This window comes from Megascapheus bottae, chromosome 1 (assembly GCF_031878675.1).
Source record: "Megascapheus bottae isolate mThoBot1 chromosome 1, mThoBot2.hap1, whole genome shotgun sequence".
Taxonomy (NCBI): domain Eukaryota; kingdom Metazoa; phylum Chordata; class Mammalia; order Rodentia; family Geomyidae; genus Megascapheus; species Megascapheus bottae.
The window spans coordinates 78131283-78156275 of NC_143509.1; the positions used below are offsets into that span (position 1 = coordinate 78131283).

General features: G+C 34.1%; 1 protein-coding gene across 3 annotated transcripts in view; it reads right to left on the reverse strand.

The window, feature by feature from the left end:
- The window catches only part of Epha3 (EPH receptor A3), a 295261-nt gene that overhangs the window by 264547 nt on the left and 5721 nt on the right, over positions 1-24993 (reverse strand). For all 3 annotated transcript variants that reach the window (XM_090347706.1, XM_090347698.1, XM_090347716.1), the window contains exon 2: positions 11400-11464. In XM_090347706.1, coding sequence (XP_090203832.1) covers positions 11400-11464 — 65 coding nt within the window. The remainder of the gene's footprint in view (positions 1-11399; positions 11465-24993) is intronic.

Sequence of the window (24993 nt, forward strand, 5' to 3'; positions counted from 1 at the left end):
CACACACACACACACCTCCTTAGAATAAGGTGACGAAGACAGAGGAGGAGGAAGGGCTTAAAAGAAGAAAGTAAGAAAAAGGAAGATCTGAATTTAAGAATATTCCCTCTGCGGGGCGGGAGTTTGGCTTATTGGCAGAGTGCTTGCCTAACATTCTCGAAGACTTGGGTTTGATTCCTCGGTACCACATACATAGAAAAAAGACAGAAATGGTGCTGAGGCTCAAGTGGTAGAGCTCTAGCCTTGAGAAAGTCCAAGAACAGTGCTCAGGCCCTGAGCTCAACCCAGGATTGGCAAAAAAAAAAAAAAAAAGAATATTTCTTCTGGCAAAAAATAGAGTTCAGTCCTAAACTAAAGCACATAAGCAGAAAAGGAGCTTAAGACAAAGGTACACAAGATGTTTAACAAGAAGATAGAACATAACTTTGAAAAAAAACAAGAAGAGAACATAAACACTGAATTATCGATGCTACATTCTGTTACACATGAGAGGGATTTCATAGTGCTTTCACTGACTCCCAGCTATTCTTTATGTTATTCGGTGCTCTATAACCATATGCTTAGAAAACTGATTCTGAACAATTTCCAGTACTTCAGTATGACATAGACAATCATCACAATCTTATGACAGTGACTTTCTAGGAAAATCTTGGTGATTTTTCTGAAATTCTTGTATTCTAGTGACTACTTGAGGGTTCATTTCAGAATTTTTCTGCATGCCCTGGTCACTTAATTCTTGTTTATTTTTCTAGAATTTTATTTTGCAAAGACATGTATTTCATGAGAAGTAGATAGCATAATTATGGGTATCCATAAATATAGAAATAGATATGAATATATATCATAAGCATTGATATGTATTTGTAAATGTTGAACCTAACTACATAGTTAACTGAATTCCAAGGTCACATAAAGAAAATTATTGTGAAATTAATCTTAGTGACAAATTATTAGTAATATATTCCTTATCAGTAAAGCACCTATTTTTCTCTTGTTTTGTAAACAATTAAAGAAAAAGCTAAGATTCTGTATTTAGAAATAAAATAAACTATAGTAATCATGAATTACACATGGAGTTGTTTAATTAGGAATTCAGATGAACTCCGGGCCTGATTCAAACAGTACCTAAATAACTTAGCAAGTGATTTATGCCTCATTACCCCAGATAATGCTTTTAAGACATAGAGATTGCAAAAATTACTCTCAGAATCATACAGAAGAGCCTGTGAGAGATAAGATTAATGGTTCCCACCTCCAAAGATCACAATGCAGTGAGTATTGTTAGAACACCAAAACTTTGCACTTCTAGAAATTACTGTCTACAAGAAACAAATATACATTTTATCATTAATATAAGATTTTGAATACTCAAATGTCATGTACATTCAGCTCCACTGACCTTTGCCCTTATGTGCTAGCCTAAGTGAATTAAACATCTATTTCCAAGAAATGAACCTCAGGTATTGTATTGGAAATAATTATACTTTTAAATAATTATTGAATAAAGTAAATGTGATTCACCCCAAAGAAAGGTGAACACCAACAGGACAGATATACTGAAGGTAGTTTGTAAATATAAGTTTTTTTCTTTTTTTGGTCAGTTGTGGGGCTTGCCTGGATGTTGTTCCTGAGCTCTTCAGCTCAAGGCTATTGCTCTACACCTTGAGTCATAGCGCCACTTCCTATTTTCTAGTAGTTAATTAGAGATAAGAGTCTCATTGTCTTTATTTCCCTCTCTGGCTTTGAACTGTGATACTCATATCTCAGCCTCCTGAGTAGCTAGGATTGCAGGTGTAAGCCACCATGCAAGACTGGATATGATAACTTTTAAATATTTGTAAATCTAAATGTTTGTATTTGTAACATAGAGCTGATATAAAACTATTTTATAGGCTACATTCAACATTTTTCAAAACAAATTACCTATTAAAATTTAATAAACATATGCAGCAGAATCATTAATCCCTGAACATTAAAAAATGAAGGATATATTTAAATAAGCAGAATTTCAGATGAATTATTTTTAATAAATCTCCACTAATGAAATGATATAAATCATTCCATCAAGGAAATGCTCAAATTCAAACAATTTTCCACTAAGATGTATATGCTGTTTTTATGGGGTTGGAATTCTTGGGCATTCTCAAGGCTGACACTTGAGCACATTGCCACTTCTAGCTTTTTCTGTTTTGTGATACTGAGGAATCGAACCTAGGGTTTCGTAAATGGTAGGAAAGCACTCTACCTCTAAGTCACACTCCTGGCCCTATATCTGTTTTTATACCCTACTTTTTAGTGAATACTTAGAAGCTTGAAAGCCTATTCTACTCTAAAATATAAAAATAAAAAGACATTTTTTGCAGTTATGTAAATCATATTCAGTTTGAAATATTGTAATTTGTTTGCACAAATTAAATGCATAATAATTTGTATATTTTAAAATTATAACACCTCTGTTCATCTTAATAGCTTTCTCTTTTAAGATATATCATTTGAAATTATACTAACAAACTCAATAGTTAAAAGGTTTCTAGTTTCACAGAAAAAATTATAATATAGGAGAGTATCAGAAGCAAATTTTGTTGTAAATGAGAGATGAGGGAGAGACAGAAGTGGCCAGTACTGAGACTTGAACTCAGAACTTGGGGGTTGTCCCTAAGCTTTTCTGCTCAAGATTGACACTTTACCATTTGAGCCACAGCTCCACTTATGGCTATTGGGTGGTTACTTGGTGGTAAGATTCTCACATACTTTCCAGTTCTGGCTGTCATTGAACTGTAGTCCACAGAGTTCAGCTTCTGAGTAGCTAGGATAATAAGTGTGAGCCATCATTGCCCATCTTTATATGAATTTTGAAGCTACTTAAAATAATTTAGCAGGTCTATAGTGAATGTAAAGCAGAATGAGAATTTAGGAGGCTGTATTTGAAGTTCAAGCGAACATCAGTCTAGCAAGCAGGAGATTGAGTTTAAAACCTAATACCACCAAAATCTAAATAAGAATGGAAAATTTGACTACAATGTACCTTTTTATTTAATGTTATTGTAGCTTTCTATTAAGTGAGACTCTGGTACAAATTAATTTTTGAGTGAAGTAGGATATCTGCCTAAATAGGTTTTAGATTTTCATTACTCTAAATCCCACAAAGTTAAGCAAATATTAAAGTCCAGTATGTGTTCACTTTTTAATTTCAAATCAAATATTTTAACTCATAATTGTTTAACACAAAATGTAAATACTTTAAATATGGCAAGCATATTACATATGTGTGTATGTATTATAGTTTCACCTAATTCCTTTAAAAATGAGTAAAATATCAAACATATAACTTAATATAACAGAGTAGAAATTGACAGATTTTTTGCCAACAAATACAAATTTATGTTAGCTTTGTTACTCTTGCTTTTTGAACTTTTTAATTGTTAATTTATTCAACTCTTTTAATTTATGGAAAATTTATACAGCAATTTTAAACTGTGAAGAAAACATGTACATAAAATTGTGAATGGAATGAGAATTAGCTCCATAGAACTTCCAGGCAACAAGCTGAGCAAGCTCCATTGAAACAATATGGGAGCCATGAAGATAGATAAACCTAGCATGGCAGAGGAGCATCTTTGAAGGCACCTCCATGGTATGACATAATACTTCGGAAAAGCTAAGCTCCTTCCATTCGAATTCTACTGTCCTGGTCAGATACAAATTTTAGTCTGTGCAAATCTGATGGTAGAGCAATTATGGGATGTCAAAGGCAATGTAGTGAGGTCTTAACAGGAACAAAGCTTATATCCCTCACACAATACTGCGTGTTTTCCATTTCAAGAAACAAGGTATAGACTGAGATTGAGGGGTATACCTAGGACTTCAGCAAACAAGTATAGAATGAAAGGATGTCAAAGCTTGCCTTTGTATAAGAAGCAATATTTGCATAAATCTTTTATATTACACATACATCATTCTATATCAATATGTCTGCACATATCTTCAAAGGAAGGTAGAAATATCTCATTGGCTCAAACTTAAAGTGCTGTACATTGTTAACTGTTTTTATAAAGGAAAAGAACACTTGCTTTTTAAAAGTTAATTGGTTTGTATCAGATTCTATACCATTATATAATGGAGTCAGACTTCAGAAGCAGGTGTACCAATTCTAAATGTTGGGATTATTCGATTTTATTACACTTCCTATTATCTGGAACACTCAACAAATCATCCAAAAAGGTCAACTGCCCAAAATACAAGTAAAATTATATACTATTATACATTTTTTGGCTTCTACATAAAAATCAGGATATTTCATCAGAAATAAAATAGTTTATTCTGCAAGAATGATTTTATTTTAAAAAATGTATTTTGAAGAGTGCCTTAAGCAAGAAATAATTCTCTCCATTACCTAAGTGTTTTTGTAATCTCTGGAGTACAAGATGGCCTCTCTGATACTTTTTGGCCTGTGGCTCATGATTGGCCCTCTACAAATCAGCCCTCGCACCAGGGAGTTGCAAAGGGTACAGTTTCCAGGGCATCACAGGGTAAAAGACAAAACCTGTTATTCCTTGGTTTATTCTACTACTCAGGAGAAAGCATGGAATATAGATTGTGTAGCCGAACTACTGGGTTTCTTTCAAGAAAATGCTTTTATGGGAGCATGTTATTATTGCTAAGTCACCAATGCATATCTAACAAAGCTTTAATCCCCTGCATGTTAAATTTGATCGTTTTTCTTTCATCACAAATGCACCTCATTTTTTTCAGACTGGGCTTTTCCCACCTATCTGGGTCCTATTTGTCATCATTCTCTTCTGTTTGATTTTCTTTAGTTGAGTCATTTTCTCAGCATGTATAAACTTTCTTAAATAAATCTATGCATCTCTACTTCCTGGGATGTTTTTTGTTTTTTTTTGTTTGTTTGTTTTTGTGGGTCGTGGGGCTTGAACTTGGCTTGGGCATTGTCCCTGATGTCTTCAGCTCAAGGCTACCACACTTCCCCTGGGACTGGGCATTGTCCTTGAGCTCTTCAGTTCAAAGATACCACTCTAACCTTGAGCCAAGCCCCACTTCCCATTTTCTAGAGGTTAATTGGTGATAAGAGTCTCAGGTCTTTTTGTGCCTGGGCTGGTTTTGAACCTCGATCCTTAGATCTCATCCTCCTGAGTAGCTAGGATTACAGGAGTGAGCCACTGTGCCTGGCCCTGGGATGTTTTCTCTACATTAATATATATATATATATATATATACTAAGAAATTTCATTTGGTAGATTATCCTGATCAAACAATCAATTCATATTTGTATGTAAACCAAATGCAGTTCTTTCCAAGTTATAACTTAACAATGGTTACATCATGTGTTAACCTTTCTTAAGTCAAACAGCATTTAAAGTATTGAATTTACCACATTTCTGAATATAATTATGCCTAGAATTCATATATATTTATATATATATTATTATATCTTGGCCTAGAGAATGTAATTGCTCATGTCTGTAATACAAAAGTGAACATAGGACTAAAAAATAAGCATCAAAAATTTATTGAAAAATAAATGCTAATTCATGACCTCTCAAAAAATTAGTTTCTAATCTTGACTATTAGCTTTGTGGCCTTCATTTAGAAGAAATCCAAGTTTCACTGAAATTTCTCTAAGGATATCTAAAAATTTGTTCCTGGCATAATATGATATTATTCATTCCTATCATGTATTCCCTAAAGTTTTAAACCATCATTTAAAAATAGACATACATAAAGGAAATGCAAATAAAAACAACCCTGATACCACCATATCCCAATCAGAATGGCCAGTATTCTGAACTCAAACAATGACAAATTCTGGGGGGGGTTGTGGAGAAAGAGGATCCCTACTGCATTGCTGGTGGGAATGTAAACTAGTACAGCCACTCTGGAAGGCAGTTTGAAGTTTTCTCAAAAAAATTTAAAATAAACCTTCCCTACCACCCAGCCATACCATCCCTGGGCATCTATCCTGAGCATCCTAATCCAGCCATGCTCAGCCATGCTCATCTCTGCACTATTCACAATAGCCAATGGATGGAAACAATGCAGATGCCCCACTACAGATGGATGGATACAAAAAAAAAATGTGGTACATATATACAATGGAATTTGACATAGCCAGCAGACAAGATAAAAAGAGAGCATTTGCTGGGAAGTGGATAAAACTAGAGCAAATCATGTTAAGTGAGATAAGTCAAGAACAAAGGAATGAAAGGTGCACGGTTTCCTTGATATGTGGATATTAAATTCAAACAGTACAAGAGTGATGATTCAATATTTGGGTACCCAACGCTATGGACATGGTTTTGAAGATATAAACATAACTATATAGACATAAAATCTAAGATGGGATATATACTCTATAGACATAATGTTATGTAGATTGATATGTATTTATGACATAAAAACTCTCAGCATAATTTTAATTTTGTTCTTAAATTTATGTGCCAGCAATTGCATATACAGATCTCATTCTTGAATACTTATTTGTTAAAATTGACATTTAAAATATGATGTAAAAATCAATGTTAATAAAATGTAAAAAATAAATTAGACATAGAGAATGGGTTAATTGCCAACTTTTACTATTAATATATCTGTGAGGGAAGGAGAGAAAAGAAAAAGGAGAAGAAATGAAGAAATGAGCCACTTAGAGTAACATCATGCAACTACTCCAAGAATTATTGAGTTCAGGGCTGAGAGTTTAGCACAAAGACCCGGGTTTGATTCCCTGGTACAACATACATAGAAAATGCCAGAAGTGGTAATAATAATAATAATTATTATTATTATTCAGTTCAAAGATGAAATAAATTATGCTTTGATCTGTCAATATGCATATTTTAGTACATCTGGAATGTGTAGCTTCTAATTGAAATATGAATGGAAACTAGGTAGCAGCTGGCAGTTCCTTATCACTGTTGTTGCCACACACAGCTCCTGAAGCAGGGCCATCCCTAGTCTCCTGCCTAAGGGAATACCAGTCTTGACACTGCCAATTTTGACCTGAAAATTCTTTGCTATACTGATTGTTTCCACCAGGTGCCATCTTGCCTCACATTGTAACAGTGCCTGTTGACATCACAAATGTTCCCATGATGCCCAACTAAAACCATCTTCTTCTCATCTCTTCATCACATTAACCTCTATTGTAAATCAAAAAAGAAAAATAAGTGCTTCACGAATCAACATGACTAGTTTTTAAATTAATTTTCTTTATTATTATTATAGAGGTTATGTACAGAGAAATTGTGATTTCATGAGTCAGACCATGAGTACATTTCCTTTCTTACAGTGTCTTCTATTTCCTTGTTCTTTTTCAATTACTCCCTCCTATCTGCACTCACGAGTTATACTGTTCACTTGCATCATTGTCCAGTGAGCTTCACTACTGCACTTCTCATCTTTTTATCCTCAAGTTCTGTACCTTTCCCCCAAATCTTCCAAAGACTTATACTGAATACACTAAACATAAAGTAAAATAAGACAGAATTATCAAAAACTAAAGAAAGGAAGAAGAAAAATGACATGATTGGGAGGACGTGGGGTGAAATTGGAAGAAAAACATGGGAAAGGGGTACAATGTTCAAAAAGTGATCTACCTGATGAATGTAACTGTGACCCCTATTTACAGTACCCCGACAAACAAAAAAATGAAAGAGAGGAAGAAAGAGAAAAAATAAATTTCATGTCTATATCTTAGAATGTGTTTCAGTATGTATATTATTTTATTTAATTATGAAGAGGCACTTAAGCATTGTGCATTTATGTTTCTCTCCTAAGAGTGTCCTCTTTTGGTCTCTCTGTGTATGAGTATCTAGAATCCTGTATATTTTATCATATCTCGGCACATTTTAGATCTAATTTCTACATATTAAAGAAAACATGTTCTATTTATGTCTCTGAGTTTGACATACTTCACTTAACATGATTTATTCCCTGAAAATTACAATATTTAGTCTTTCTAATGGCTGTGTAAAATTCCATTATGTAGAGGTATCATATATTTTGGAAAACTCATCTATTATGGGGCATCTGAGCTATTTCCCTACCTTGGCTGTTGTGAATAATGAAGCAATGAACATATGTATAATATCCTTATCAACTCCTGGCTCATACTGTTACGGTAGATATGGTGGTATGGCTGGATGTTAGGGAAGGTCTTCCGTTAGCTTTTCGAGGGAACTATCCAGAGTGGTTGTACGTTCCCACCAACAGTTCAATGGGTTCTTTTTCCCCCATATCCCTGCCATGTTTCATTTTTCCTCTAAACTTTACATCCACTTTTCTTTTTTTGCCAATCCTGGGCTTGAGCACTATCCTTAGACTTTCCCAAGGCTAGAACTCTACCATTTGAGTCTCAGCACCACTTCCGGCTATTTTCTGGGTATGTGGTACTGAGGAATCAAACCTGGGTCTTCGTGCATGCTAGGCAAGTACTCTACCACTAGGCCAAAGTCCCAGTCCTACATCTACTTTTTAATTAATCACTAATTATTTGCATGCTTTTCATTAAGGTCCATTAATTAACAAGATGCTGAAAGTTGTTTCCAGCTATTAAATGTCACTTTCTATGAATTAAATTGAAGCAAATTTCAGTATCACAAATGTTTAGTTTATAATTTTCTTTATGCACAAAACAGACATAGATGATTCTATTCTTGTACAATGAAAGTAGAAGAGATTAGGCATTATTCTTGTCCCAAGAATAATGATACACCTTCAAGTGATGGGATTACAGTACTAGAATATAGCAAGTTCAAGTTTAGGCTGGGCTGAATAGTGAAACCAAATCTCCAAAGAGACAAAGAAAAATAAATATTGAATTTCAAAGCATAAGCAATTGCATATCAAGGATGTTAAATTCCAAATTTATTTTTTCTGCAGTATTTTACCCAATAATTTAATTAGTTTCACACAAAGGAATGAATATTAATGGAACATTTACTAGATCTGCACTATATTTCTTGCAGCATTGTGGGTAACATAATACATGTATGAAATTTCATAGCCACCAACACTCTATATTACCTTAGGACAATAACCCAAATTTTGTTTTCCTTTTCTTTTTCCTTCCTTCTTTCTTCCTTCCTTCCTTCCTTCCTTCCTTCCTTCCTTCCTCTGTCCTTCCTTCCTTCTTTCCTTCCTTCCTTCCTTTCTTCCTTTCTTTCTTTTTCTATTTCGTTATTCTTTTAGGTTTTGGGTTTTAAAGAATGGCTTGGCTGGGGAATTTTTCCCATGTTGTATGATGAATGCGAAGATATTGACCAGCTCTTTTAGGCTATTTTATGCATCAGAAATTGGGAAAACACAGCTGCAAGATGTGGAGAGGAAAACAATGAGGAAAAAAGCCAAATTCCAAAGAGAACCACTCTAAAGCATCACAAAGCAAAGAAACTGGAAATCATGGATTGAGAAAACTCTGAGAGAATCCCAGGCTAAATAGAAGCTAAGAAATTAGACCACACTGTTCCTCAAACTTAACATACTTTGGAGTTGTTTGAGGATCAATCATATAGAAATGCTGGAGTTTTAAATTGTTCAGTAGGTACATGGATATAAAGATACCATACACCCCAGCCACTGCACCCAAAAAAATAGGGGAAAAAACAAGATGACCGACGGGGATTGGGGGAGAGAAATAGGGACCAAGACATGAGAAAGGGTATCAATGTTTGTAAAGAAATGTACCTCCTGTCTGGTGAATATAATGTAACCTTTCTATTAATTAAAATTAAAAAATACATGGAAAAAAGGAAAGGATCCACTTGTCCAATTCTTATATTTTAACAGAAAACATGGAGCAGACAATCACTGTGGTACAAGTAGATGAATATCTATTAGGAAAATTGACACTATGTTTTTCTTTTCTCATATGCTTAAGCAGTAGCATCCATGTATATCATTAGATAGAGTAATGAAGAACTCAAACTACTCAGATCAAAATTAAGATTGTGTGGGCTAGGAGTTTGGTCTAGTGGTAGAGTGCTTGCCTAGCATGCACAAAGACCCAGGTTCGATTCCTAGGTACCACATACATAGAAAAAAGCCAGAAGTGGTGCTGTGGCTCAAGTGGTAGAGCTCTAGCCTTGAGAAATTCCAAGGAGAGTACTCAGGCCCTGAGCTCAAGGGCACAGGACTGACAAAAAAAATTAAAATTGTGGAAGACTACACTTTCAGAAGAGGATACTTTCATAATTAAAATTGTGGTTGACTTTTAGCTGAAAGATTTTAAATGAGTTTTCTACCACAGTCTTGACTTTTGTTCACTCTTCATGACAACCCAGGATGTTCATTTTCCCCAGTCATTTGATTCCTTTTACACCTATGGGAAAATCAAATTCTGGCTTCCTTCATTCTCTCCTTTCCCAAGCAACTAATGGAGGCCCTGTTAGAAGTTTGGCATTTTGTCAATGTCAAGGTGTGTCAGGAAGAGAAGCAGATACAGAGATGACAGACAGATGAAGTATCTCTGACATAAAACATCTGTTGAGGAAAAAGAAACTGATAGTACTGTATAAATTTGTGAGTTCAGGTACAAACATCTCAAGACTGGATACCTATTTAAGTAATAAAATTATTAACTCTTTTTGAAAAGATTATTATAGAAGAAAGTGAATGCATATGTTTGCTCTGTGGCAAATATTTCAAAAATAGCCTTTTGATTTCTTGAAAGGTATGCTTGGGAATGAGAATTTCCCAAATGTATGACTTAGTTTTTCTGAAAAAAATTATTCTCACCCAAAGGACTTATGATACATATTTCAAACATCAAAATGCTATAAACCCTACAAACACTGACAATGTGTTCCTGGCTCAGTAAAGTACTAATGTCATGAAGGTTTGAAATTAAAACGAGTATCAAAGTTAAAAAAAGTTTGGAATTCAAATAATATAATTTATCTTTTAATTAAATTCTGTTTTGAGGCAATCTAGAAAAGTTGTGGATATCAAAGCAAATAAAGTAGCAAAGGTTTATATTGTTGATTAAAATATGTCTGTTTTATATGACTAGTCACTCTGCTTGATTTTAAGGCTATGAGTTTGAACATAATCTTTGCCAAATATAAACTTTCTATATGCCATAAAATTTACAATGTCTTATCAATTCACTTGTTCTGATCATAACACAGTAGATGATGACACTTTAGAGTGACTATATGCCAATAACATAATTATTCCATTCAGGTAATTAATAATATCAATGAAAACCACTTTGAAATTCCCAATAGTTCCACAGTACATAATTATTAAGCTCTGCTAATCCATGACCTAAAATCATTAATATTAACCTAATTTATTTTCTTCAAAGACTACAGCAAAACATCTTTCTGTTCTTTTAAAAAGCAAAATGTAAGAATCACATTCCCAAAATAGTTTGATGAACTCACCCCATGAGATGGGTAAGAGATCCAGCCAAGCTCGCCTTGAATTGTTTTTGAATCTAGTAGATTGACTAAAAGAAAACACAAATACACAAGCATGGTTACACTATGCAATATTTCTATTCTTCTATTTCTGCTAATAAAGTCTGCTATTTAAAACATAATTGCTCCATATACCTGTCCTTTTAGAATACATGTATGAAACATATAGGAAGATTTTAACAAGAACAAACAAGTATAAAGAAGGGTGAAGTGGATTGTGACTTTTTAATTTGTTTGTTTATAACAGTGAGTTGATAATAAATTACTGATGAATCCTGATAGAGAAACTCTAACTTTAAAAACAAACAAAAATACAATGAAAATATAGACTAGGATATTAGTAATGCTAACATTACAAAGTATCTGAAAAGACAACTTGATAAATTTACATAGTTGAGAAAGGTCTTCCATATGTTTACATATTTAATCACCATTTCTATTCCTACATGTTATCTCTATGTAGTTAAATGCAAAAATATTATTTTTCCCAGTATATTTTAATAATGTACTCACTGCTTACTTGTATGCAATAAACAACATGTCTAAAAATGCTTGAGGAGAAAACAAAGGAAAATAATGTTTCACATTACCACCAATTATATCGTAGTTATTTTAAAATATCTGATTCCTTAGCAGTATTTATAAACAAAAAGGAAAATATGACAGGCATTATAGCATTTTAATATATTATAAATGACAAGGATAAGTAAATTTTCAGGAAAACTATAATCATACAGTATGAATTAAAAATTAAAGGACATTGCAAATACAATTAATAGAAAAAACTTTTTTTGCTGCTCTTTTTCAATATTATGAGGAGTTGTTTTTATGATCTTGCACCTTGTAAATAGGCATGGCTAGTAACCTGAACATGTTCCTCATTTAATTATTGATTGGATCTGTTTAAATAATAGGGACTATAGCTTTATCTCATCTATTTTTCTCAATGAAAAGATGACCCCATGACTCACCAATCTAAGAACCAGCTTAGATGACCAATAAATGAAGTAAGAAAGATTCGTTTTCAGGAGTCATATACAAATTAATGAAACACAATCCAAAAGTGTACAACATTTCTTCCTGTTTTCCAAACCATGACAACCATCACCCTTTCTATAAACAACTCAATTAGATTTTTATAAACAAATAATCACACAGTATGTTATGAAAAATATGTAACACAGTTTATGAACAGTTAAATACTAAATTTCAAATGTGACCAAACTTTAAAAGGAAAATAATTATTGAGATAGTTAGTAGATACATAATCTGAATGACTATAGAAAGGACACTAATTAGTACAGTTAAAAAAATTCAATTCCAAAAATTGAATGCTGTTTTGCAAATAAGAAAAATATAAAAACCTATTACAGAAGAATTTTTATTAATTAAAAATTTCATGCTCTAAATAAATTCCAGTGACAAATATTTATCGTTAGATAAAATAGTCAGTGCATGAATTACACAGTACAGTTTCCATAATTGAATAATTTCCCAGGGTATCACTAGAAATTAAAGTGAGTTTAATTATGATGTAATTATATCTCTAAAGTGACAATAAAAATAACCTTTACCAATTAATTAACATTACAGATTTTGGAAAATATAAGAATTCTCCCTAACATTTAAATTAAAATGTCACTGGAATTCATTGTAATAAAAATATGCTTAGTTCAATTTCTGATTATATCACATTCATCAGTTGATTTCTCTGAGTTTCATAAAGAATTTTTATAGTGAATTTTTCCTGGACAGCTTTCATAAATCATTAGATTCTATCGGAAATGTCCTTAGGTGTTTAAGTGGGTCAAGGTAGCATTGTGTGTATGTAATAATTGAATATGTATTGAATGATGAATGTGCCATCTTCCATGCTAAGATAAATGACTATAAATTTCAATATTCATGACCAGTAGAAAAAAGTGTTCCTGGAAAAGAAGATATCATTATTACACTGTCTGTACTTTGAAAGTCCATTGAAAGGAAATTTGTAAACTAATGTCCTAAAGATACTTAAGTTTTCTCTGATGATAATGATGAGGTAATATTCTAATCATATTTGTATGTGGCTGCTATCCAAAGAACAACAGCTAGCTAAATCACTCTGGATTAAATTTTTTGCATTTCCTCATAAATGAAATGTTGGTGAATTTCATTTAGTGCCAGTAAAGATGATACAATTAACGGCATTACTAAAGGTTCCAATTCTGTTCCTTTCAAACATTTACCTTTATCTACCATGATTACTCACCATGCTGCTGAAATGATTAAATACTATAAATATGTAATCCAACATGAGTTTATAACAATCTTTGTAGACCTAGTGTTCTTACAAAATCAGTACATGTAACAACAATCCCATTTGGCTTCTGAATTGTATTTATAATCCTCCTCAACACATGACCTAGTTAATAAGAATGGCTGGTACTAAAATGCTTTTTAATCTGGTTTTATAAGGTGACTCCTTTTTTTTTTGTTGCCAACTGAGAATAGCACTATTTGCGAATTCTAAATGTTTCAGACTAAATGGTTGTTGAGTTGGGACTTCCAGAAGATAAACTTGAAAAGTTCTATCTTTTTGTGTTGAAGTCTGGGTACAGCATAATTAAGAAAGAAGAGGATTAAATTAGTAAAATTTGAAAATAAACATGTAAATATTTCACTGGGAACTCTGAGTAAGTCTCAGATTAAGATAAAGCATCACAACCCACCCACCTACACACACACACACACACACACACACACACACAGAGATAAACAAGAACTTTAGTTATTAAGGCTTTCCTTTTTCTAAACATGTGGAGATAATATCATTTCCTGTTCACTGTTGCCACTATTCAAAGGCAAAAGATAAAAAATAGGCATGTGAATGATAGTGTACAAGTATCATATGGTAGCCCCTGTTTAAAGACAACTGGAGATAACAGAGTTTAATTCGATAAATGAGAAACTTGTGTTTTACTATTAAGAATCCTAACAGAAAAAAATATATATTTGTAGAGGTTAGGAGGAACATATGGATAATTTAATTCTCTAATGATTCTACCCTACCAATTGCTTACCAAGTTTATAAGTTGTTTAAGACCAGATTATAAGGTTGTTATTTCTGAATGCTTTGTTTGTAATATTAGACAGAATACAGGAATCATTTTAAAATAGTTTAAAAAGCTTTCTAACATATCCATGAATGATTTGAAATACATTGCTTTAAATAAGAAATATTTATTAAATTTTAAAAAGTTGGTTGATATGTAAGAGGATAAAAGTTTAAGATAAATTGTAAACCAGTCCCCTAAATCCAGAAGACGTGCTGTCACATAATGCACTATGTCTAATCATATTGCTTGTAGGGGGATGAATGAAAAGAACGATTTAGAGGTTCATTATAAGGGGTGGACAATTCTCACTTGGACCCACCACATGCTTTTCAGTAGGCACTCAATCAAGTGCGTTCACTGTGCAAAAGGAAGTATAGTCTTGATGGAGATTCTTCTGTGTTGAACAGGGGAGAGGAGTAAGAACCAAATACAGAATAAAGAGTTCAAGCTGAAACTCCCAATGCAAAGGATTGTGGACTCAAGATTCCTAAGAGTCCTATTCTCCATCACAATAAATAGGTTCCCTCAAAACTGCTTTCTTGGCTGGTGGGGGGACTGGGGGACGGGGAGAGGAGCGAAGTTTGGCCTAGTGGTACCACATACCTCGGTACCACATGCATAGAAAGAAGCTGGAAGTGGTGCTGTGGCTCTAGTAGTAGAGCCTGAGTTCAAGGCCCAGGTCTGGCAAAAAAAAAAAAAAATGTTTGTCTGGTTACTCAGAACAGGTCCTAAGCCCTGGGTTCAATTCCTCGGCACCACATACACAGAAAAAGCCAGAAATGATACTGTGGCTCAAGTGGTAGAACACTAGTCTTGAAAAAGCCCAAGGACAATGCTCAGGTCCTGAGTTCAGGCCACAGGACTGGAAAAAAAAAAAAAAGTGCCTCCTCCCTGGGATGCAGCTCCATGGTAAAGGGCTTCCCCAATTTGTCTGAGGCTCAACATCACAAAACAAAGTAACAAAAAATAAACTCATCTGCATTGACAATGCCATAAAATGTTGGTTACATAGAGAGCATTCACCATATTCTTCTCTTATTAGTAGCAAGAATGCAAAGAATGCACCAACTTTTGCTGAAAGAACTCACTTTTTATTTTGCTTGTTTTCTTTTAGTTTTGTGTAATGCTGCCAATTGAACCTACGATTTCATTCATCCTAAGCAATTGCTTTACCATAACACTTCAGCTCAGTCTAAGGAATTACATTATTGAAAATTTGAAGCAAATCATCTCTTTATAAGTATATATGCAAAGACAAACATTTCTTGAGTTTCAACTCTAAGAAAAACAATTTCAAGAATTTTCAAAAAATTTGAAAATTGTGATTATAATGGCCATTTATCTTTACCACTTAGATTGAGCATTAAACCAACATCCACAATGAGACACATTAAGGGCTGCACACATGAGGTATTTAAGGCATTGTGAAAATGATATTCCAAAATATTTTATGAGGCTGAAGGTTTTCTCCATTATCTGAGACTACATTAGTATTATTTTTTGTGATATACTATAGTTAACTTTTGTAAAATTATTGTTACTATAATTATCCAATAACCATTTTGAAAGTAAATAGTAGCAGGCCTCATAAGGGAAAGAATTCTAGATTTTTTAGAACAGACAACATTTCTTATAACACCTTCAGTGACAAAGGGCTTTTAGAGCCATATTCAAGTAACTATAATATCACTGCAGCAGAAAGCAAATCCATCCTTTCATTACAATTTGCTTGTACTAGACAGTAGAGGCTTTTGTTTTTTCTATTCACGTCATCACTGTAATCTTACAGGCTACATTTCTGACAGGCTTATCTTTATAATTTTCATCACTCTATTTGATAAACAGAGTAGCTTTACTCTAAGTTACAGGGAGAAGAAGGACCCTGTAATCTACTTCTAAATGGTACTTAAGCATCACAAATAGCAGCAAATGATACAGGAAGAAGCTCATTTTGTACTTGGTGTTATTATTCTCTCCTCACACACAACATAGAATTAAGAAATCAGGATATATTCTCTGAGAAATGTTAAGTAAAGTTTAGTTTTTTTTTCTGTATTTACTGGTGAAGGCCATTGACAAAAAAAAATGTACAGCATTTTTCTGATGTATTTTTCCATGACTTTTATGTGCTATCTTTAAATATTTTCAATTTAATTGCTTTCTACTTGTTATCTAAACATACTAAAAGATTTTCAGTAGACCATAAATTATTAGAGTTCATAGGCTAACCATTATAACTATATCATTTACATATTTTACTATAAATAAATTATTTGAAAATAAATTTCCTATAAACTGTCAAATTTAGCAGACATTTTGAGTCATATAATCATTACCTTAAAATAATTTATTTAACAAATGCCCTCCTAAAATAACTATATAAGGGCCAAAAATAAATCAGTAATACTTGACAACTTTGTGAGGCGCCACATTGGCCATATATTACCCTTTATTTAAAAAATGTTATTATAAAGGTCATGTACAGAGGGGTTATGGTTACGTAAGTCAGTAAAGACTTTGAAGACTTTCTTTTTGAACCATGTCACCTCTTCCCTTGCTCTCTCCCCAATTTTTTCCACCCATCCCTCAATCTAAAAGTTGAATAGTTCATTTTCAGCATAAAATCTAGTGAACATTATTGCTGCATTTTCCCCCTTTTCATATGCAATCTCAATGGAGTATTTGTGTCCCAGAAAAGGATTTCTGGACAACATGGCATATTATCAGTTTTATTCTAATTAGCTTTTACTCCTAGGTAATAACTGTGGATTTAGTTCTATACAGAACTTAATTATAGAAGAAATTGCAATAAGCTGTCACATCTTAATCTTTGCCAGCAGTGGAAGAACTCCTTGGCATCAAAGACAAAACGTCTCACAGTCAGATGCCTGTATTTTCATGACTAGTGTGATTCAAGGAAATAATGCGGACCATGTTCCACTAGAAACTTGGGCAAACTGACAAATGAAAACTATGTGTTTCTTAAGTTTGAAATTGTTCTTCTTTCTTAAACAAAAAACTCTAACAAGCATACTGATCTACAATAGAACAAAAAAAAGCTATAAAAATGCTCACAAAGAGTATGCTCTTTCACAATAGTGGAATAGGTTAGTCCTGTGTCACTGATTTTTAAGCATCCTAACAAACTCAGATTTAATTATAGGCCCTAAAATAACATGTATCTTTGTTTCTATATATTGCCAATAGATACATGTATACCTACATAGATATAGGTGTACATATATTTCATGTAGACATGAAATTTGTTCCCAAAATGTTCCAATGTGGAATATTAATAATTATCTAATGCCCTATTTGCAACACATATTTTCTAGAAAACAACTTGCATATTTCTTATTCAAAATGATATTATAAATGTAAGAAAATCATTCAGTGAAAAAATATAAAGAACCATTAAAGAAAACAGGAGCTCAAACTTTATCATGTATTTTTAGCTTTTGTCCATAAAATAAGCTATTTTGGTTTATTTTCAAACAAATTATTATAAAATATTGATCCATCTTCTACTATTAAATAGAGGATTTCTATATAGACATGGATGACTGGTTGCTATAAAATTAAAGTGGCATTATCTTGGATGTCAGGACAAGTTTAATAGAGTACTTTTAGATACAAAAGTATTGCTAGATATTCCTTGAACTAAGGATTCAAAAGTTGCAGTATAGGAAATGGAATGAGTAGTGATAAAAAAAATAGGCTAAATTTCAATTTAAAAATATCCTCTGGACATTTTTATGTCCCCAAACTTACAGACATATACATCAAACATTTCATTTCAAAAGAAACTCATTATTCAAAAGAAACATATTAGCTTAAACTATATCAAAACCATGAGGAAGTAGCATTAAAATATTATGTCATTTAATCCATTCAACAATAAATATGTGATGTCTAAAACATGCATATATATTCATATATGTGAATATGTATATATTTACATACTCTTCATGGAATCAATGTGGATTAGAATACATAATCAAATGTTAGAGTAAATACTTGTAAATTTTTCAGATTATGATATCAATGTAAAGTACCAAGTGCAACTAACACTGGAGATACAAAGAAAACCTTCAATTTATTGAGGAAAGAGAAGGTAAAGACTAAATAAAAGTGTGTGTGTGTGTATGTGTGTGTGTGTGTGTGTGTGTGTGTATGTCTTGTAGTATATTTATATCATGAGGAAGGGCTACAGAGACTTCCATTTATGGATAGGCACATAAGTTTCCAATACAGTCACATGCACAAACATGTGCAGACATATAACACAATTTACATTTACCTCACATCCAGGCTTATTAAGATGATTTAATAATATTAAAATATTTCAAAAATATCTTTGTACATACTTATTGTACAATCTTGAATTGTGTTTTTAAAGTCCTCTGGAAACATGCCATAAAAAATTGTGTTGTCATTTCCATCATAAGAAACAATGCAAATCATTTAATCTCTCACCTGTTTTATGAACTTATTATACTGTCATTAACTTCTGTCAAAAAATCTTTTTTCTGTTCTATACTTGAAATCTACCCTGCAAATATTTTTTTCATTTTTTCACATATATAACATAACCTTTGTAATTTAATGCATTTTTGGCTCATCTCTCTTACCAAAATTGGTATCTCTAGTAAATAAAACCTATCTTTCAATTAGAATTTTCTAATCCTCAATTGTATATATAATATATATGATAAAAAGCAGATATAAATTATTAATCTTGTAATACAAAAGATGAGTTATTATGTAAAAAAGACCTGATTGTATCTAATTATATCATGTCAGTTTGTTTCTCCTTTTAAAGGATTTTAAGCATGTGGCTTTAATTTTAGCATTTGAAAATATTTTGCTGTTAGTTTGAAAAAAAACTAGAAAAACAAAGAACAAAATATTCTTAATTTAAAATTCTTATCTTTCCAAACATTTTTCGAAAATTCCAAAAGTTTTTGGATATTCAAATATTTACAGAGATTCTAAGTGTCATTTTCAAAGGTAAGAAATATTTTCCTTATACAATGTAGAAATATTTAAGAAACATAATTATACCTGCAAATACAGGGAAATGGCAATTGTCGGCATTAGATTAAACAAACCAATTGGGTCAATGAAAACAGAAAATCTACACTTGAAAGTCTTTTTCAGAGAAAAAAGGACAAAGAAAGGACTATAATTTAATAACAGAAATGCTGAGAATACCTTAATATACACATTGATCTTATCTTTTTAACTTATCTAGTGTAAATGTGTTTTAACTTATCTGTGTTAACACAGATAGAAAAAAGCAAACCAAGAGAAAAGTACTATTCTTTTCTATTCTGCCTCTTCAAAATATTTGCTATTTGGCAATAGATTGGATAGGATTTGCATATTTAATAAAAGGCCAGCAGCACATTTTATTTCTTATTTCTTATTTTTGTAATGGTCTTGTAAAATGCAAAATCTACCTTATGCAGTTATTGCGTAGTTGGGGAGAAAAAAAGCAGTCACAGTTACTGCACATAATTTGAGAGTGAAGAAAACAGCAAGATGAAAAAGTTAAAAAATTAACAAATGAGTTTTTATTTTTATCTCACTGATGCTTCATTGAGGAAAAAAATCAAAATTATATAAGATCTCACCTCTACAAGGAGGACACTCATCCAAAAAATTTGGTCCCAGTGTGGAAAAAGCTCAGTTTTGTAGTGTCAGTACGCACACACACACAAAACTTGCTGCAAACAGACTTTTCCTTAGAGTGGTCCTGTGTTTTGCTTATCCACAGGATTAGTTAGGTAATCCATATAGAACACATAATAAATTAGCTTTCCAGCATTACTTTCTCTATGGACTCCTTAGAAGGCTGTGTCCTGAATTTATTATTGATATCATATTAATTACTAAACTGTGCTTGAAAAACAGGAAATTAGGAAATGCATATATGCTAAATACTAACAAGATGTTCTATTTCCTGTAGTCATTCTGAGGTAGACAAGGAATGCGAACAAGTTTGTGTGGATTGGAAATTGGCCAACTTTTTCAGAGGAAAATATGTAAAAAATTAAGATCTTATATTTGTATGAGACAGGAGGAGTTTTACTGGCACTTACCAAGTAGGATTTACTCATCTAACATTCCTAACTTTTTCTTTAGTTAAATTATAGTGTCTTTAAGTAAAAGCAATGTAACCCCTCCACAATGAGTATATGGAAAACTGCAGATGAAGCAAGTTTTTGTTTTTTTAATTGTATTTTGTTGTGTAGGTGATGTATAGAGGAGTTACAGTTACATTCATCAGGTAATGGGTACATTACTTCTTCTATATTGATACCCCTTCCCATGTTTTTCTCCGGCTTTCCCTCACCCCCATTCCCTCCCAATCATCTTGTTTTACCTCTTTCCTTCCCTATGTCAAATAAATAAATATACATACCATATAAAATCAGTTTTAATAATAACATGAGATAAACTATAAGGGGGAAAACTGAGACAAGAAATAACTTAGTATATTAAGAATAACAATCAAAAAGATAAAACTATTTTCCATACACTGGAGTCCAATTTTGCTTAACCTCATCCTATATGTCCATATGTATATAGCTTTTGAGCTGTTGTGATCCTTTGCTAGGAGAGTGTACTAATTATTGCAGATGAGGGAAACCATGGAGCCTTTCTTTGGGTCTGGCTTACTGATGAAGCCAGACTAAAACACTAAATGAAAATTTCAGTATTCCTTTTACTCCTGTCCCTTTTGGGTTCTGTCATATAATCAATCAAGATTTTTTTTTTAAAACAGAAGACCACTCAGACTGGAAATTTTTTATTATACTTTTAATTTTAATTTTGTTTACAAATGGTCTGCAAATGCTAGACATTTAAAAAAAAATGTATTTAAAGGGAATTTGGCCTAGTGGTTGAGTGCTTGCCTAGCATGCACGAAGACCCTGGTTCAATTTCTCAGTACTACATACACATAGAAAAAAAGCTGGAAATGTTGCTGTGGCTCAAGTGGTAGAGCTCTAGCCTTGAGAAAGCCCAATAACAATGCTCAGGCTCTGAGTTCAAGCCCCAGGAATGGCAAGAAGAAGACTTACTTAAAAAAATAATATTTTAATTTAAAAGGCAACTTTGGGGCAGGAAGTTTGGCCTAGTGTTACAGTGCTTGTCCAGCATGCATATAGACCAGGGTTGGATTCCTCAGTACCACATACATAGAAAAGCTGAAAGTGGTACAATGGCTCAAGTTTTAGAGAACTAGCCTTGAAGGAAGCCCAGGAACAGGGCTCAAGCCCTGAGTTCAAGCCCCAGTACTGGCAAAAAAAAAAAAGGGCAACTTTTCGAGATCGTGTTATTTTAGACAGTATTTGTTCTTTTGTACTCTTTTAATAGTAATGGGAATGCTGCCTTAGTTGTTTAGGATGTTCTGTTTTGTCTTGTCTTTTGTTGTTGTTGTTGTTGTTTTATGGTCTCCTTAATTTGGAGAGTTACACAAATTATATATGAACCAAAGGGGGGAAAAAATCGAACAGCAGACAGAAGATGCCACTCATTTCCCAGAAGGAAAGGGAAGGAGCCTGTTGCAAAGTGTTGCATTTTTGCTCATGGAAAATGTGCCAGTTAAGTCGAATGGCTAGATAACTTTTGAGGAATATAACAGCTAACATGTTAGGGAAAAAAATAACATTATGGTGAAGAAAGAAAGATACTTAAAAGCAGCTTTCTGATGTGAAAGCCTGATGTCATCAATATGCTATTTTTGGTCTTTGCCAGGTTAACAGAATTTATTGCAGCAATTAATGCAAAACATATGTGCTGAAATAGTCACATGAAGAATATAATTGCCCCTAACTTAATTTGATACCTATCAAAATCCTCTTTTAGCTACCTTTTCTCAGCACTTAGGAGGCTACAAGCATTTGTAAGAAAGTGAAGGTAAATCACTAAAATTTTCTTTTGCATTTTATGTAATGTAAAAAAAAAGTATCTTTAAAAGAAAGGAAAACTTACAGAGGAACTCCACATACATGTTGGACTATCTTCTATTCTCCTTCTTACTGACCTCCGTGACAAATGCAATAGTTAACTTACATGCCATTTTTTTCATTACGTAAAACCCTAAATACTCACACTCTGTTTATATTGACAATTTCCTCCTTGTCTCTGTCTGGAGTTTCTGGCAAAATTTTCCTGGGATTGGAACAACAGTGCAGAATGTGCAAATAAAAAACAGCACTGACATTTCCACTCTTCTCTGTTCATTTTCTTTAACCAAATGACCACGCCATATGTATATGGCCTCTTGCTTTTACTTCAGCTTCTCAAACAACATTCTAGGTATTTCGAAGAAAATTTTGTAAATTTCCAGGTCAAATGAGTGCTTACTGGGATTGAGGCTCACATACTAGTGTGTTTTCTGAATGACAAGATGCTTTCCTAACTCACAAGCATTTGTGTAGAGGAGAAAATGAGTAACGGGAACATCCAATAAACAAAGACAAGAAGGAGTCTGACTCAGTTATGTCGTCTTTTGTGACCTGTTTACCCAGTCATACCAAAATGACCTGTCATGGTATCTAAAACTGGGCTGCTTTGCTAATGAGTTATTTTCCAAGAAAGAACGAGTGAAAACCAGGGGAAACTCGCAGCTAGTGTCTTGAGGTTAAGCACCATGGACATATTCACACTTGCATTTTTTTAGAAACAGGAGTGTCATTCACCTGCTGATCTACCTCCACCTCCTTATTTCAAAACAGCTCTCGGTTCGAGTTTATTACCAAAGTCGGAGCAAAGTGAAAAACAAAAACAAAAAGCTCCAAGCAGTGCAACTATGCCTGTTGAATATGGAAATGTGGGAGAAAGTGCAGTGTTCTATGTACGGGGATGGAAGTTTGTGGAGCACCACGTTAGCAATCAGAGGGCCTAGGAGAAAAAAAGATTCTGATCTTGCTACTGATGACGGTTAGATGGATAGATAAATATAAACTTGTGTATTTCTATGCAAACAGAACGATGGGGTATCCCAGGGTCTCTAGTGTATTCCAATATAGGTCAGAGAGAAGATGTCACTTTCCCAGTGTGGTCAGAACCCTTCCTTGCTGAACCTGAAACCCAAACCTCCACCATCCTTCTTTTTGTGGGAGGATGCACTTGAAAGTAAAGGAGATTGAAAAGTCAAATCGAAAAGACAGGGTGATACCAAGGCGGGGAATAAAGGCGTAGGCGGGGGTCACCATCATCAATCTTCCCTTGGAAGCCTCTGGACCAAATCAAGCCCCTGCTGCCTGCTGGGCTCTCTGGGGACCAGGGCCTAGCCCAGGTAGCACAGTACTCAGGTGGGGAGGAGGCGCGCACGCGTGCTTTCCCATCGCCAGCGTCTCAGAGGCGGCAGGCAGAGGGCGCACGTTTGCCGCTTGTCTGCTCAGGACCAGGGGTTAGCAAGACTGCGCCCCAAATCTCCCTGCCGCCCCTCCCCCCCAGCAGCACCACCCGGAGCGCAGAACCGTCCACGCACCCACGCCCACCCCCGCCCCGCCCTGGACAGGAGCTCCGAGAAACGCAGCCTCTGCCTGGTTCTCTCCGTAGCCCCTCCAGGCGGCCCTGGAGAGCTCTCTGCGCTCCAAGAACCAAGCTTTCCAGGAGCTCAGAGCCAGGAAGGATACTGGCTCACAAAGAGCCCACGGCCTTTCTCCAGGGCTGGGAACTGAATCTTTGGAGACCCGCGGATGAATTTAGAATGATCCGATCTTTAATCTGTTGCAAAATGACAATACTTAATGGTCGAGATCGGAACACAACTTTTCCCCTGTGTATCCCCGAACTTCAGTGCTAGTGGTGAAGAATAGGTAGGGGTCAAGATGCCTCAGTGGCATCTTGTGGGGGCAGCCAGGAGCTCTTGATCCTCAGTCTCTTATCACAGTACAGTCACTACCCTACCCGTAAAACACTGCTTCTTTCTAGAGTTTCCCAGGGCACACTTTTGTAACTTCATCAATAGTCCATTCTCTACTGTGGGCGGTGAAATGCCAAGAGAAAGAAACGCAGGCATCTCCTCCTGTGACCACCCCTGTCCCTGGCGAAGGTTGCTGACAACTGTTTGTTTGTACAGTGCTCTCACTTGTTTGCCCCTCCAACCTCCTTTTCGACCTATTATTCTCATTTCACCATGTTGGTTTGGATTAGGTGGATTTCCACCCTTTGCTTTGACTAGAACAGCAGGACACGGTTTAGAAAATGAAGGGGGTGGGAGCACACACGAAGCACTTCCACTTCAGTAACAGCACGTCAAGTGGGAAGGTTTCTTGGCCCAACTGGGTTTGATTCCATCCTCCTTGCACATGCATTTACCCAGACAATCAAAGACAGGGCATTCTTTGACACTTACAAACTTTTCTAGAGAAAGTATTTTTTTTGGGGGGGGGAAGGGAAATCAATAGTGTGTAAACTTGAGAGAAAAGTAAAACTAACCC